General features: G+C 37.5%; 1 protein-coding gene across 1 annotated transcript in view; it reads left to right on the forward strand.

The window, feature by feature from the left end:
- Positions 1 to 12,752: 12,752 nt before the first annotated feature.
- RASSF9 (Ras association domain family member 9) overlaps positions 12,753 to 15,110 on the forward strand; it is a 32,653-nt gene continuing 30,295 nt past the window's right edge. The window contains exon 1 of the mRNA XM_035257270.3: positions 12,753 to 12,991. Within this exon, the coding sequence (XP_035113161.2) occupies positions 12,945 to 12,991 (47 nt within the window). The 5' untranslated portion in view covers positions 12,753 to 12,944. The remainder of the gene's footprint in view (positions 12,992 to 15,110) is intronic.

The raw sequence follows: 15,110 nt of genomic DNA on the forward strand, positions 1-15,110 counted from the left end.
GTTTTTGTATTTAAACATGCACTTATTAAAGCACATTCAATATATTTCTTTATACAAGAGGCAGCCTTTGTAATTGCTAAAAGCATGGCTTTATATCTCTTCTCTGCCTCTTAGTAGCTTTAGAACCTCAAGCAAGTTATTTCACAACTCTATTTCCTGTTTCCCTTCTCAAATGGATTTGAACATGAGCCTATGTCACAGGCTCTTGTAAGCATTAAGGAAAGTGCCTGACATATAATATGTGGTTGTTAGGCAATCTATTTTTTACTATTGCACACAATGATGCCGAAATATACCTTTTTGGGCATTTACAATGTTGAATTCTTTTAGGTTACATTTTTAGAATTAGAATCATTAAGTAAAAAGGAAATGTGCACTTTAAAGTTTTAGAGATGTAATTTTGGCAAATTTTTCCCCAAGCAGGGAGTTTCAATTAAATACACATCAATAGTGTGTACCTGGTAGCTAGTGGAGAGTATTATTCTTTCAAAATTTGGCCAACTAATGTTTAAAAAGTGGCTTGTTTTGTTGTTTTATGTTGTCTTTCTCTGATACCTACTAAGTCTACTTGTAATATTTATTTAACTCTGTGTAAGAATTTACTCCAAAACTTAGCGTCTTGGAACATTTATTAACTAAAGCAGTTTGTACGAGAAAAGAATCTGGGAGCAACTTTGCTGAATGGTAAGGCCTCAAGGTGTCTCATGAGACTGCAGGTAAACCTTAGACCAGGGCTGCCTGCAATCTCTGAAGGGATTGTATCTAAATTGACTCCTATGGCTATTGGCAGGGGGTTGCAGTTTCTCACCATGTGCACCACTCCATAGGGCTGGCCACAAAATGGCTTCCCCCAGAGCAAGACAGAACCCAGTCTTTTAAAATTTAATTCTAAAAATAATACACCATCAATTCTACCAATATTTGTTAGAAGCTAACCCACTTTTATTCATTACAAGTATGTTAATAAGACGTTTCTAAATTTGGCCTGGCATGGTAGCTCATACCTGTAATTCCGGCACTTTGGGAGGCTGACAAGGTGGATCATTTGATGTCAGGAGTTCAAGACCAGCTGGGCCAACATGGTGAAATCTGTCTCTACTAAAAATACAAGATTAGCTGTGTGGTAGGGGCGCATGCCTATAATCCCAGATACTTCGGAGGCTGAGACAGGAGAATTGCTTGAACCTGGGAGGCAGAGGTTGCGGTGACCTGAGATCAGGCCACTGCACTGCAGCCTGGGAGACAGAGTGAGACTCTGTCTCAAAAAAAAAAAAAATCATAACAAAAACAAACCAAAAACCTCTCTGCAATCAAAGAAAGGTGAATCAATCTTTACCTATTGAAGGCAGCAGCATTAAGAATCTGTGGATGTATTTTAAACACTTCAACACTGAACTTCTTTAATTATTCTGTTTTATGTTCACATCTGTGTCTTATTTATTTATTTATTTATTGTGACAAAGTCTTGCTTTTTCACCAACCTCTCAGGTTCAGGTGATTCTCCAGCCCCGGCCTCCCTAGTAAATGGGATTGTAGGCACCTGCCACCAGGCCTAGCTAATTTTTTGTATTTTTGGTAGACAGGGTTTCACCATGTTGGCCAGGCTGGTCTCCGGATTCCTGACCTCCAGTGATCCACCCACCTTGGCCTCCTAAAGTGTGAGAATTACAGGCATGAGCCATTGCACCTGGCCTGTGACCATTTTCTAAATTGTAGATTTCAGAGCTTTGCTACACATTAAAATCAATCTTAGTACAATATAAAAATCTAAACCACTGGATTGGGAGTGTGATAGAGTCATTTTTAATGCATTATTCTATCAATTATTTGAATAAATCCATAAATCATCAGGAAATCTAATATCACTTCTCTCTCTCTCCTCCACTTCCCACCTATATATCTGTAAAAGCAAAGCAGTCCTGCTTGCAGAAAGTACTCTGGGAAAGAAAAATGACAAATGTGAACAGCTTACCTCCAGTTCTAGCTTTTTAACTGCTCTGCTTTCTATTGCTCTCAAAGCTTTCAGTCTCAAACATTGGGTGAACAAAGTCAGATGCAACCACTGCCCTAACAAGCTGAGATCCCTGCAAGTGTGGAAGTAACCTTAAGGTCACATAGTCAAACATTACTTCCTGATCTACTCTCAAAATTTGCACACTTAGCTAGAATTTGAAGATCTATAGTGGTTGTGTTTTGAATGCTTTCCAGAATGAATCCTTGCTCATAAGCCTGCAGGTTTTTTCTGTTGAACTCTAGTGAGAAAGCTGTAACCTGAGAAATTTCTTGTCACAGGATCCTTGGGTGTGGCTTTTCTGGCCAGAAACCTCTGTGACCAGTGGTGCCTTTACCTGAGTTTTGCTTAGGCCCACTGGGCTTGTTCTACCCACTCAGCCTGGCAGGCTGTACTCAGCTCCCGCTATCTGCCTACATCCCACTCCTGCCTAGGGTGAGTCAGATGCGGAGTGGTGAGGGGTGTGTGAGAAAGTAAGGAGGGGTCCCACCACTGCACAGTCAGGCATGCTGGCTGCTGCAGTGGGTGGGCAGCTCCAGATGCCAGCATGGACACCACCTCACTGAAAGGCTGTGGCTGGACCAGGTACATTGAAAGCAGCTTCCATAGCTGACACTGGGGAATGTGGTAGTACCTAGAAGCTTAGAGATGCCAGGACCTGCAGGGCCCCAAGGAGGGAGTAACAGCCCCGGCTCAGGGAGTTTCCCAGGTCTGGGCTTCCCGAAGGGCCACAGTTCTTCTCTCCCCTTCACTGGGGAGAAGTCTCACAATGTGGTGCCCAAGGAGGGTGTTTCCACCCTGTGTCACAGCTCTTTCAGCCCTTCCATTTGACCTTTCCCAAGTTCTTATCCTGCATCCAGGAAGAATGAGGTATGCGGACAAGTAGAGGGTGAGCAAGGCGAAGAGGAGCTGAGAGGACATCTTGGAGTCGATAGCTCCTCTCGGCAGGCAGGTTGTCCCATTGAGTGTTCAACTCTCAGCAGAGAGGAGGCCTTGAAGTGGGTAGCTCCTCTCCGCAGGCAAGTCACCCTATCTCCCCAAGTCTGGCTGAGTCCGGGGTTTCTATGGGCCTCAAAGGGAAGAATATACCTGCTGATTGGTCCGTGGGCAGCCATGGGTGGGCACAAAGAAAAACACCGTAAGTCCTCCCTCTGGTCCAGGAGACTGGTACCCAGTCCTCAGGCCTCAGGCCTTCCCCAGCCTGAAGGTGTGGCTTCACAAGGGATCGAACACTTCCCACTTCCTCCGCCTTCCAACCTGTCTGCATTCTACTGCTTTCTATGGTGCCCAGGCTGTTCATGTAAAAAATCCAGGCAGGCCAGTGCTGAGTCTCCCTTAGTCCCCACTTGATCTCCCTCTTGTGCTTTTCAGAGCCCCAAGTCCAGAGGGGGCTGAGGAGGCAAAGGGCTGCCATATTAGAGCTTCTCCAATTGTGCACACACCCCACTGGGCTGTGACAGCACCCAGGCCAGCCTCCACTTTGCTCTGAGATCACAGAGGGTGCCGGGCGTGACGAGGTCGGGAAGTTGGAGCAGATACCTTTAAGTCTGCTGAGGCATGGGGGGGTACTTCCTGGGTCCCCAAGACTGTAGAGATGCCCAGGTCCTCAGACGCGGCTTGGGTAACTGCATGTGAGCCGGGAGGGTGGGGATCCCACCTGCTTCCAGCCTCCACTATTACAGGGAGGCCCAGGTCTGCAGCTGTGACGTGGGCTGCTTCAGCTGTACCCAGGAGGGCAGGCAGGAGGCCTGCTCCCAGCCTCCAAGAGCACAGGGAGGCCGGGGACAGCTGCAGTTGCACCCAGGGAACTCCTGCCCTGCCAACTCAGTAGGGGTTGGGTTCCGGCCTGTCCCTGGCTCCAATTGCCTCTGTGGAGCATGCAGCCCTGGCTGTGCCTCCCCGCTGCAGCCTGCGTCTTGGCAGAGGCTGCTTCAGATGACCTGCCACTGACATCACTTACATTTGGATTTGGATCACTTTTAGCATCACTGGTATCTTTTCAGTCCAATAGGAAAGTTTAATTCATTGAAAAATTCTGTAACATTGCTGCTCAAAGGACAAATGTGGACTCAGAACCCTGCACTTCCCGGGAGGCTCCTTGATGCAGGTGCAAACTCATCCACCTCTTCTTCCAGAACACAAAAGGATAGTAAGAGGAGGTGGCTTTTATTCAAAGGGCAAATGGTACTATGGTGTCCTTTTCCAAGGAAAATCAGTCCAAATTCATCTGCTTCATATTATTGGTGTAGTAGTCTGCTGTCATGAGAAAATTACTTACAACATAAATTCATATTCTCACAGTCCTAGAGGCTACAAGTCTGTAATCAAAGGGTCCAAAAATAGTTTCTGGTGAGGGCTTCTTCCTGGCTTGCAGAGGGCCACCTTCTCTGGTTGCATCCTTACATGACGTTTTTTATCCATTTATGAATAATGAGAGAAATAGCTCTGTTGTCTCTTCCTCCTCTTGTAAGGACACCAGCCCTGTCAGTTTAGAGACCCAATGTTATGCACTCAATTTAACTTTAATTATTGCCATGAAGGATCTCTCTTCAAATACAGTCACATTGTGTTTAAGGCTTCAACATATGAATGTTGTAGAGGACACAATCCAATCAGTAACAATTAGTATTAGTGCTCTGATACATATGAGCCTATGATGTTCTCCATAAGGAAATAAAATTGGTACAGTGGTGAGTTCACATTATATTTACAAAATTTTTAGTAAGTCTTAAAAAGGAAACAGTCCCAAATCTACTAAATAAAAGTAAAGTATCACTTAAGGAAATTTTCCAAAGGCAATTAAGTGATATTATAATTATTAATTATTATTGTTAACATCTATAAAATGACAATAATAACACCTACTCCTTAGAGTTATTGCGATTTTCCCCAACACTCCTTAACAGATATAATTGCTTCTTCCCCCTCCCCATATCACCGCTGTACTGTATAAACAGCTCAATTTAAAGAAAAATGCTTTATGTTACACTTGTTTTTTCATTGAACTCAAAATTTTGAACTGCAGAATTTTGCCTTCTCATTTTTGGATTGCAGGCTTTCAGTTTAGTGCCTTAGATACTCCAGATGTTCAATAAAATGTGTAGTATCAAAGAACAAATTAGCTTCAAGCCAATGTGTCTGTCAAATATGAACCAAACATAAATGGTAAATCCTAATGATTAGCAAATCCATTAATTAAGATTCTGTTTGTATATTTTAGTAATAAAATTTAAGCATTTGTCATTACATAATATTAATATTTTATTGAGATTCCCATGGATTCCCACTTCAAATTTCCATTTACATGATGCATTTCAAGGAGGAAAACCAGATTTAATTGGTGTTAATTATATTTGAGGCAAACCTCAGGGTTTTAGACCAACAAATGGTGGTCCTTTGTAATATTTTGTAAATGCTGAATTGAATAATATTTATATTAATTTCCCCCTGTGAAGTTAATGGATTCTAGTATTCTGCTTTCATTTAGTCATTCTTTCCAATACCATTGTCACCAATCTTTTGCAATAGACATCTTTCAGCTTAAAATACCTAAAGTAGTATCTAATATCCTGCCTAGGTACATATGATATTAGCTTTTCTTTCTACATCCATTACTTATTTGTTAAAAGAGAATTCTGGATTTTTATATTTATTAGTCTTTATTAAAATGTGAAGAATAAATTCTAATCATAACACCCACATTTCTCTGTAAGACTTTACTTTATCAAAAACATTTCACTAGTGCTTCCTGACTTCATGAAATTTCTTTCCTTTTTAAAAATTAATATGAGTTTTAATCAACAAATTGTAATTTCAAAATAAGAGTACATTTCAAATGTCTCACCTTAAAAATGACAGGCGAGCACTGTGATGGCCATTATAGCTTGATTTAATCCTTCCACACTACATATGTGTATCAAAACATCACAGTGATGATGTTTCTTGACATTGGACTAAAACGATTTTGTTTCTTTATAAACTATGAAACAGAAGTGAGGTTTTAACCCCAGGCATTTAAATGCTTGCGAAAAGACCAAGCATAAAGAGTAATATAATTAAAAAAGAAGATTGCATCGAGACAGTTGTGCTCTCACTGTGTTACTGTGTGAAGTTTGGAAATTAATATATTCCCTTCTGGACTAGAACCTTTAGCAGCAAAATGAGGTCTTGCATGGATAAATTCTAAGGTCTCTTTTAGTCTCTAGATTTTTATTTTGTTCTATTTTATGTGTCAATTGAAAATAAGCTATAACTGAATTATTACCATCATTAGCAGGGTCCATTCTTGGTTCTCCTCCATGAGAATGTATGTCCTTGAGCAAGTAAGTGCATTTTTCTCTATGTCTCATATTCTTCATTTATATAATGAAAGATTTGAAATTGAGGGTATCTATGTTTCTTACCAGCTTTTAAATCATCTTTGACTTCAGATTGGCCTTGATTTAGTTTTGATTAATTATTCAATCATCACATAGCTCTCAACCTCATTTTTATTATTTATAACATTAACACTCTATTTTCTTTCCTGCTCAGCATAATGTGATCAAATAAGACACCAAATATAAAAAAGCCTTATGTAAAGCACTGTGACATAATATTATATCATTTACCATAAAAGGTGAATGTATATTTGGTGGTGTTTATATACTTACATGCGCATATTTTATGTTATGTGCATATTTTGAGTTTCATAGCCTTCAAAGCTTTCTTTGAAGTGGAGCAATTTCTACCAGTAGCCAGACTTATATGGATTTATCTCATTAGAGTTAATAACCATCATAGCTACTAAGTGAAGAACTTTGGCCTTTTATTTAGAGCACAGGTATCTGGTCACTCAATCAGTCAGCTCCTCAAATATTAAGCTTGATTTATTAAAAGCTATTTTTAATGGAACCTCCTATTGAAACTGGATGACTAATTATACCACATGACTATATAAGCCCTATAAAGCTTAGGAGTGCCATTCTAAACTTTTATGGAGAATCAAAAGCACACTGATACCATAGAAACCTAGAGTTGAAATAGAATCCCTGATTCTGAGATTTTGTCTAAACCATTTTTTTTTTTGTTTCTTCTATGCTTAAAACTTCCTAGAGAGGTTAATTTACAACCCATGACACATGACATCCATATTTAAAAGGTTTTGTTAGAAAAATATCCATTCCAAGTTTTAGAGACAGTTTCCTATTACTCTGAGCAAATATAAGACAGGAAAGAATTATTGCTGAAGATAGAGACTTGTAGGTAATGATAATAATTGCAGTAGATCTGGTATTCAGTTTACCAATTTATTTTTACTAACTTTTGGGGGCTTTTCTTTTTTGTTGTTTCAAATGGCTTTGTTTTACACAATGGCCTTTTGCCACAACCTGTTGTCTGAACATTCTCACTCAAATCATGGCCCTACCCTTGGCCAGCTCAAATTATTTCTGAGTTCTTCTCTTTTCCAAAGAAGATAAATTCTGTCTTATTATTATTCCCTTGATTGAGAATGGGATTTTGAGTAAATCAGATAAACTGATTGATTATAACAAGCTATATAGTGTTATTTCCTCACAGATTACCATGTAAGTGGTGACAAATTAGCTCACAATTAAGTATGTGTGTATTCAGAAGAATTTCAGTTCAGCTGTTCTTTTTATGAAGGCCCTAGGGACAACTGGCTCTTACCAAAGATACCCATTAAAATAATATCAGTGAGCCATTTAAAAATTAAAATGTAAAAATTAAATTTCTAGAAATAAGTATAGAGCACATCTTTATAAGAGTTTTTTAGAAGAAAAAATTTTCTTAGACTTATATTTAATAAGAAATTAAGGTTGAATTATTATTTCCTCCATTTATCAGATCAGAAAACTAGGCTCAGAAAGTTAAATAATTTACCCAAGGTCTCTACTAGGAAGTGACAGAACTGTGACGTGGCTCCTTGTCGGTGCAGCTCTGAAACGTATACTCTTAACTCTCCTGCCATATCTGCCACCATTTTAGTGAAGATGTATATACTAAAGCTAAAAGTCAGAAAAGCTCATGCAATAAAGAGCCTTGAATGATAACCTACATCGTTTGTGCTGAATTCTGAAAGAGTCTTACAAAAATTTAAGATGAAAATGAGAGTTGTGTTTTTAAAACTTTAGTTTTATAATGTACTGCAGGAAGATGAAAATCAAGACATTGATGTAAACAGTCAGGAGGCTGTGCAAAGACTTTGTGCTCCATTCTGTGCATGTGTTAGATCAGCCCAAATAATTTTGAAATTTAGTTGTCAGAAAAAAAAATCAATACCTCTTCATGTGGTCCAGGTGCAGTGGTTCACACCTGTTGTCCCAGCACATTGGGAGGCTGAGGCAGATGAATCCCTTGAACCCAGGAGTTTGAGACCAGCTTGGTCAATATGGCAAAACTCCATCTCTACAAAAAATACAGAAATTATCCAGGTGTGGTCGTGCATGCCTGTAGTTCCAGCTACTCCGGAGGCTGAGGTGGAACAATCACCTGAGCCCTTGAGGTGGAGGTTATAGTGAGCCAAGATTGGTCTCACTGTACTCCAGCTTGTGTGATAGAGTGAGACTATCTCAAAACAAACAAACTAAAAAGACTTCAAATGGAAACAGGCTGGGTCTCTATCAGACTGCAAGTTTTAACAATCATTTAGCTTTTGATATCAAGTCCACCACAGATTAAATAATTTTTATTTAATTGAGGAGAATATACATTTATTCTTTTATCAAGTATAATGTATCATCTTCAATGTTGATATTTTCAAATGTTAATCTATTTGTAAGGGAATATGTCTTTTCTATTTTGGCTGAGCTTCATATCATAAATGAGTGAAAAGGCATTCTATTTTCTACCATCAAAACCCTTTTTACACATTTTGTTTTAAGAAAAGTAGATATTAAATAGAGAAAGTAGCCAACTTTCTTCTATTAAGACTTCCTATTTGTTCAGAAAAAGGACTAATGTATTCTCATAGTTTTTCAGGGTATAATTTTCAGGAAGCAAGCCAAAACATGAATTTTGTACAAATATATAGTGAGCAAGTGACCAAAACTGACTTAACATATTAATGAATTAATCCAGCAGAATTATAAAGCTGGTTCAAAAAAGGAGTAAGAGAGACTTACGTATAGAGAGTGAATTAAAGACAGAACGCTGAGAGAAAATTAAATAGATATAAACTTGCTTGATGTTCTATAAGACAATAAAACTACAACTTTTGTGTTATCTTTTCTACTAGATAAAATAATTCGTATTGCTTCTGAACAAAAAATATACTCTTTTTTAAAAAAAACAATTTAACATCCAATCTCATAGAATCTCAGCCTAATAAAAAATAGTAAGTAAAACAAAAACGCATTCTTCCAGATAATTGAATAATCTTTGAAAGTATCTATTAGACAGTGCTCCATTATATCTTTGAAATAACATGCAGTCATTCATTCATTTCATTTTCAAATTTGAGATAATTTTTCCATCTCTACCCTATAATAAAAATAGTGTTAGTACTTAGGCTAACACTATATGTCAGTAATTGGTATGCATTATTTTATTTAGTTCTCGGAATTAATATCAATGAACATAAGACTTTTTCTGAAACATTATTTTGTTGCAAAAAGTTTTTATGAGAAAAACTTGAATGAGAGTTTGAGTAGTTTGAATATTATTGCTCTTATACCCAAATTCATTTATCAAAAATGATATGCCTTTTTTTATTTATGCAGAGTAGTGCTATGTTCATCATACTGATACTATTGAGCATCATCATTTTAAAAAGAAGTCAATTTGGTAGATGTAAAATAAAATCTTGTTTCAATTTAAATACACAATGTCCAGTTACTAGTGAAGGTTACTTTTAAAACAATCAGTAGTACATATATGGCATATATATGTGGGGGGTACATGAAATATTTTGATGCAAGCATACAGTGAATAATAATCACCTCAAGGTAAATGAGGTTTTCATTTATTCAAGCATTCATTATTTCTTTGTGTTCCAAACATTTTAAATTGTACTCCTTCAGTTATTTGTTATTCTAAAATATACAACAAATTATTGCTAATGATAGTCAACTTTTTAAAACATGGTTTTAATTGGGCATAGTGGAGCATGCCTATACTATTAGCTACTTAGATGGGAGAGACAAAAGGATTGCCTGAGCTCAGGAGTCTGAGGCTGTAGTCTGCAATGATTGCACACTACAGTGAAGCTACTGCACTCTAGCCTGGGCAACATAGGAAGATTCTAACTCAAAAAAAAAAAATGAAAATTTAAAAAAAAAGAGTAGAAATAAAATAAAAGTAACGGTTTTGTTAATTTCTTTTAAGGCTGTTTTGCTTATTTTTCTGTTAAGGCATTTGTATTCACGTTTTTAAAATGCCTTTCTGCTTCTACTATCTGACAGAATTAACCCTTTGTGCTTTTATTGTCAGTTTTATTAAGGTAAATTGTCAAATAAAATGGTATGTATTTAATGTGTACTAAACCTTTTATGTGTATTCTTACACATCAAAGAACTTGCCATGAAGAGTATTTTATGTGAGGATTAATAACACCTAAATGAAACTCATTTGTGATAACCTGAAACTCAACATAAGATTATGCTAGTAAAGACATAGTATTATTTCCTCATTTTTAATTAAAATTCTTTTATCAAAAAATATAATACACATATGTATATAAATAATGTTAATAAGCGTGGAGAACCAAAAATAAAGGAAACAGAGATATTTGTAAATGTGAAAATATTTGCAGGTTGATTGCAGCAATTATATTAATAAGTAAACAGTAAAGCTTTAAGGGATTACGTTTTGAACAACTTAGAATAACTAGGTAAACTTTCATAATAGTTTAAATCATTTCTTGTGAGGTGCTAGTAAAACGAAATCAAGAACTAAAACAGAAACACACCCAAGATTATGTAATTTATATTGCATGTGAAGTACCTGCATACACAGCATGTAAAATATATATACTTATGTTTATATATATGAAGATGTTTATACAGATATTTATACATTTTTATATATATAATATATATAAATATATATATATTTATACATTTATATGTGTGTACATGTATACATATATATATAAAATATGTCATTACTAGTTTTGGTGTCTTAAAGATTTTCTCTGGAATCACTGACTATATCAAACTAAGATGGATATGTATTTTTTAAATTATCCTAACTCCCAGGGATATAAAAAGATAACTAAATTATAGAATTGGCTATTATAATGTTTTTTACTTCATAATAATTTGGCGGTATATATGGATATGATGTATAATTTATTATATAAAATTATAAAGAAAATATAAATAATAAAATGATATGATACATGTATATGTACATACAGTAACATGAAATATAGATGAATAAAGAAAGATTATCATAATAACAGAAAACATAATTTATCTGAGCACTACATAAATCAATGTGTATAAGAATCATGGAAACCTTTGAGATCATTTTTTTGTTTGCTGTTGTTGGAGATAGGGGATAAACTCCCAAACCAAGTGTGAGCCACTCATATCCTTTGCCAAGGCTCAGAACGGACTCACAAGTTTGTTGGCTTTCTTTTCCCTCCCTCCCTCCCTCATCGTCTGCCTGGGAAGCCCATGATTAGAAGCCTGGCTGTGTGGCTTAATGGGCGCAAAATCCGAGAAAAACACGTCCGTGAGAAAGATCTCCTGGCCCTTGCCTGTGAACAGCGCTTTCCCGTGAGTGCCAGGTACCAGGTTGAAGCTGCGCTGGGTCGCCCACAGGCACCCTGAACTCTCCTAGCTCAGTTCCTGTGCCCAGCTCCTGGGTTCCAGCTCTCCTGGGACCAGACGAAGCCCGCCCTCCCTTCCACTTCCACTTCACATTTCGAGTTCCAGCAGATCCTCTAGGTGTGTCTTCTTTACTAGCTGAGGGGCGGGAGCAGTTTGCTTTTCCTCTGAAAGTCCCAGGGCTCTAAAGTCCCAGTGACTTTCAAAGATGGGTAAGGGTCAGCATAAACGCATTGGGAGTGAAACCCTAAACTCCTGGGGTCCCTAGGCCAAACTGATGCATCAGCCCTGGAGCCCTGTGGTCCTTCAGGTCCTTCGACTTTTGCAAGATGAACTTCAGAGTGTGGAGGCGGGGCCTGGGAGAAGCTCTGGAGACCATGAACTCAGGGATTTGCAATCCGAAGTGGTCTCTGAGTCCACCTTGATACAGTTTCAGCTTCGCTCTCCCTGATATATTTTAAAGCCCCGACACCCTGACAGGATTTGGGGGTCGAATGGGTTGGCAAAGAAAGTTCTCGGCCCTCCCTCATGCTTGCCGTGATCAGATGATTTTTCACAGACTGGAGCTGACTAGGAGTTGGGAGATATTTACTTTTAATTCTTTTATGTGCGTTCAGTACACCCTGTGTGGTTGGGTGTGGAAAGCGTGGGGCGGGGGGGGGGGGTTTCCAGGGCGAATGAAATTCCCATTCCATTGGTATTACCATGCCTGTGGAGTTGGCAGTTCTTTAAGTTTAGCTAGTCTGCAAATAACTACAGAACACAATAGAGTTCTCCGAGTCCTCCTCTCTCTCTCTCTCTCTCTCTCTCTCTCTCTCTCTCTCTCTCTCTCTCTCTCTCTCTCTCTCGCTCTCTCTCTCTCGCTCTCTCTCTCTCGCTCTCTCTTTTTCTTTTCCTGTTTCCAAATGCCTTCTTCGAGGCTGAAGCTGGGCAGGTCTCCAAAGGTGCAGCAGCCACAACAATCCCGCAGTTCAAAGTTAAGCAGCAGTTGCACAACTTCCAGCAACTTTCTCAGCAGGCTACTAATGAGCTGAAAGCCAGGAACATCCGAGAAGAGAAAGCTTCCAGCCCTCCTCCCTTCACCCTGGAAATTCAGACATCCCCACCCCGACTCCCAGATCTCTTTAAGATAATTTCTTTATTCACTTGCCCGACAGACCATGGCTCCCTTTGGAAGAAACTTGCTAAAGACTCGGCATAAAAACAGGTAAAGTCAAGCGTGTGTGTGTGTGTGTGTGTGTGTGTGTGTGTGTGTGTGTGTCTGTCTGTCTGTCTGTAGTCGGGACCTGACCTGTGAAAGTATGTGTTTTGTGGTTGTGAGATTCTGATAAAAACTGCTTTGGGGGCAGAGCCCTTAAGGGAGTTAGGCTAGTATGAATACCTAGAAGGCAAGGACATTCTCCCAGTGTTGATGATGGAAGTGACATGCTCAAGGATCCCAGAGAATAAAGAGTGGTTATTTCTGACTCCTTTCTCCCTTTTTGACCAGTCCTTGTTCCACAGCTAGCAGCACAGTTTCTCTTTTTGTTGCCCTGAGCATTTGAGGGTAGTAGAATAAAAAGTGTCATTTGGTTTCAAACAGAACTTTAGAATATTGTAGAAAAAGTTAAAACTTTGATGAAGATATAACTAGAATTTATAGCCACTAATTAGGATGGAAAATAAAGCTGCGATACAATTCAGAGACAATGCTTTGGTTCCCCTGGGAGTGGGGCATTCCTGAAACCTGGAATGTTCCCAAAGTGAAAAAACTCCGGAGAGAAACTGTGTGTGAACTGATTCTTTCAAAAAGCTTTGAGAACTTTAGGTAGTTTTAAGCTCTAAAGATGGATTCAAGCAGCTATCCTCTCTAAATAGTAATAATAATCCTTATTATTACTAGTTTACTTTTTTCTTGATTTGATATTTCAAGCCTGAAATGGCCATAGTATAAATAAGTTACTTAAAACACACATACACACATATTTTTCTTAAGATAGTATGTCTGTCTTAGTCTTATTAAATACTTCATTTACACATCAAATGTTAGGTTTTCATGCCAAAAATGTGAGAATAAATTTAGACATGGGCTATATTTTTTTAAAAAATATGTTTGCTTTAGCCTAGGGGCTTGTCCACCACTTTTCTCTCAATCATCCTTGTTTGTACTTGTCCTAATTTGCTCAGTGTACATTTAAAAGGATACAATTACATGGTAGGAAATAATATAATTATTTTAAAGTGTCTGCATGGTAACATAGAGTAATACAACTTTAAAGTACATCTCCATACTTTATTTTGTGCACATGTCTACTTTGAAAATCCTGTTTTTAACTCATTTCAAATGTATTTACAATTTAGTTGACAAAATTTCCTTTAGAAACTAAATGGCCTAATAAATACTGTAAAACTTTCCAAGTATGTTTTATGTTTTAATAATTTGACAATATTTCACAAATGTGGCATTTATGATCATCATATATTAATATATTTATCATTGGTATTTATGATATGGTATTCATGATAATTACAGAAAAGAAACTATCTGTGTATTTAAAGAAACTGTATATTAAAATAAAGTGGTTTGAGTATTTCAAATTTGTGTTTTAATGGTGGCAATGTATTTTAAAATATTCCAGAATATTCCAGAAAAGCCTCCCCTCACTCCCAAAATAAAAATATCCTGGTTTTTAAATGATATTTTTGTAGTGGTATTTTTGTAATATTATTTTGGCATTTGTTTAAATGTCACCAAAGTATATTAAAATACTTTGGAAAACTTTACGGTCTCATAAATCAAGTTGTGTTTCTGGCACACTGCTCCTGTAGTCAGGGCTTTCTGTTTGCTGGTTTGAGGTTTTTTGTTTTGATTTGTTTTGCTTTAGCAGCTTGAGATTCCTGTTATTAGTGTGCCAAATACAGTGCAGTAAAACTTTACATGTGCCCCTGAGTTTCCCTCAGGGAAGTGCATTCTTCACTTTCATTACATCAGTTCTGCCATTCTACTATGAAACTAGCTTTCTTTCAAGAAGGTGAGTATACAAACATTTTTTAATATAAAGTTTTCTATGCAAAATCATGAAAAGGTGAAAATAAAGATACCAAATAGGGAGTTTAATACTGTTTCAAGTTTCTTAGAAAATGGAATGTCTCTGAAAATGATGCTTTGTTATAAATGCAAGTGTTTTGGAAAGGCTGGCAATAGTAAGGATAAGTAAGCTTCTCTAACGAAAGTATTTCCCTTTACAGATTTGTTTAATCCTTAAGTTTAAACCACAACAGTGGTCTAGGACACAAAAATATGGGTATTTCAAAATAAGCAGTGAATAAATCACAGGGCGTATTGA

Source organism: Callithrix jacchus, chromosome 9 (assembly GCF_049354715.1).
Source record: "Callithrix jacchus isolate 240 chromosome 9, calJac240_pri, whole genome shotgun sequence".
Taxonomy (NCBI): domain Eukaryota; kingdom Metazoa; phylum Chordata; class Mammalia; order Primates; family Cebidae; genus Callithrix; species Callithrix jacchus.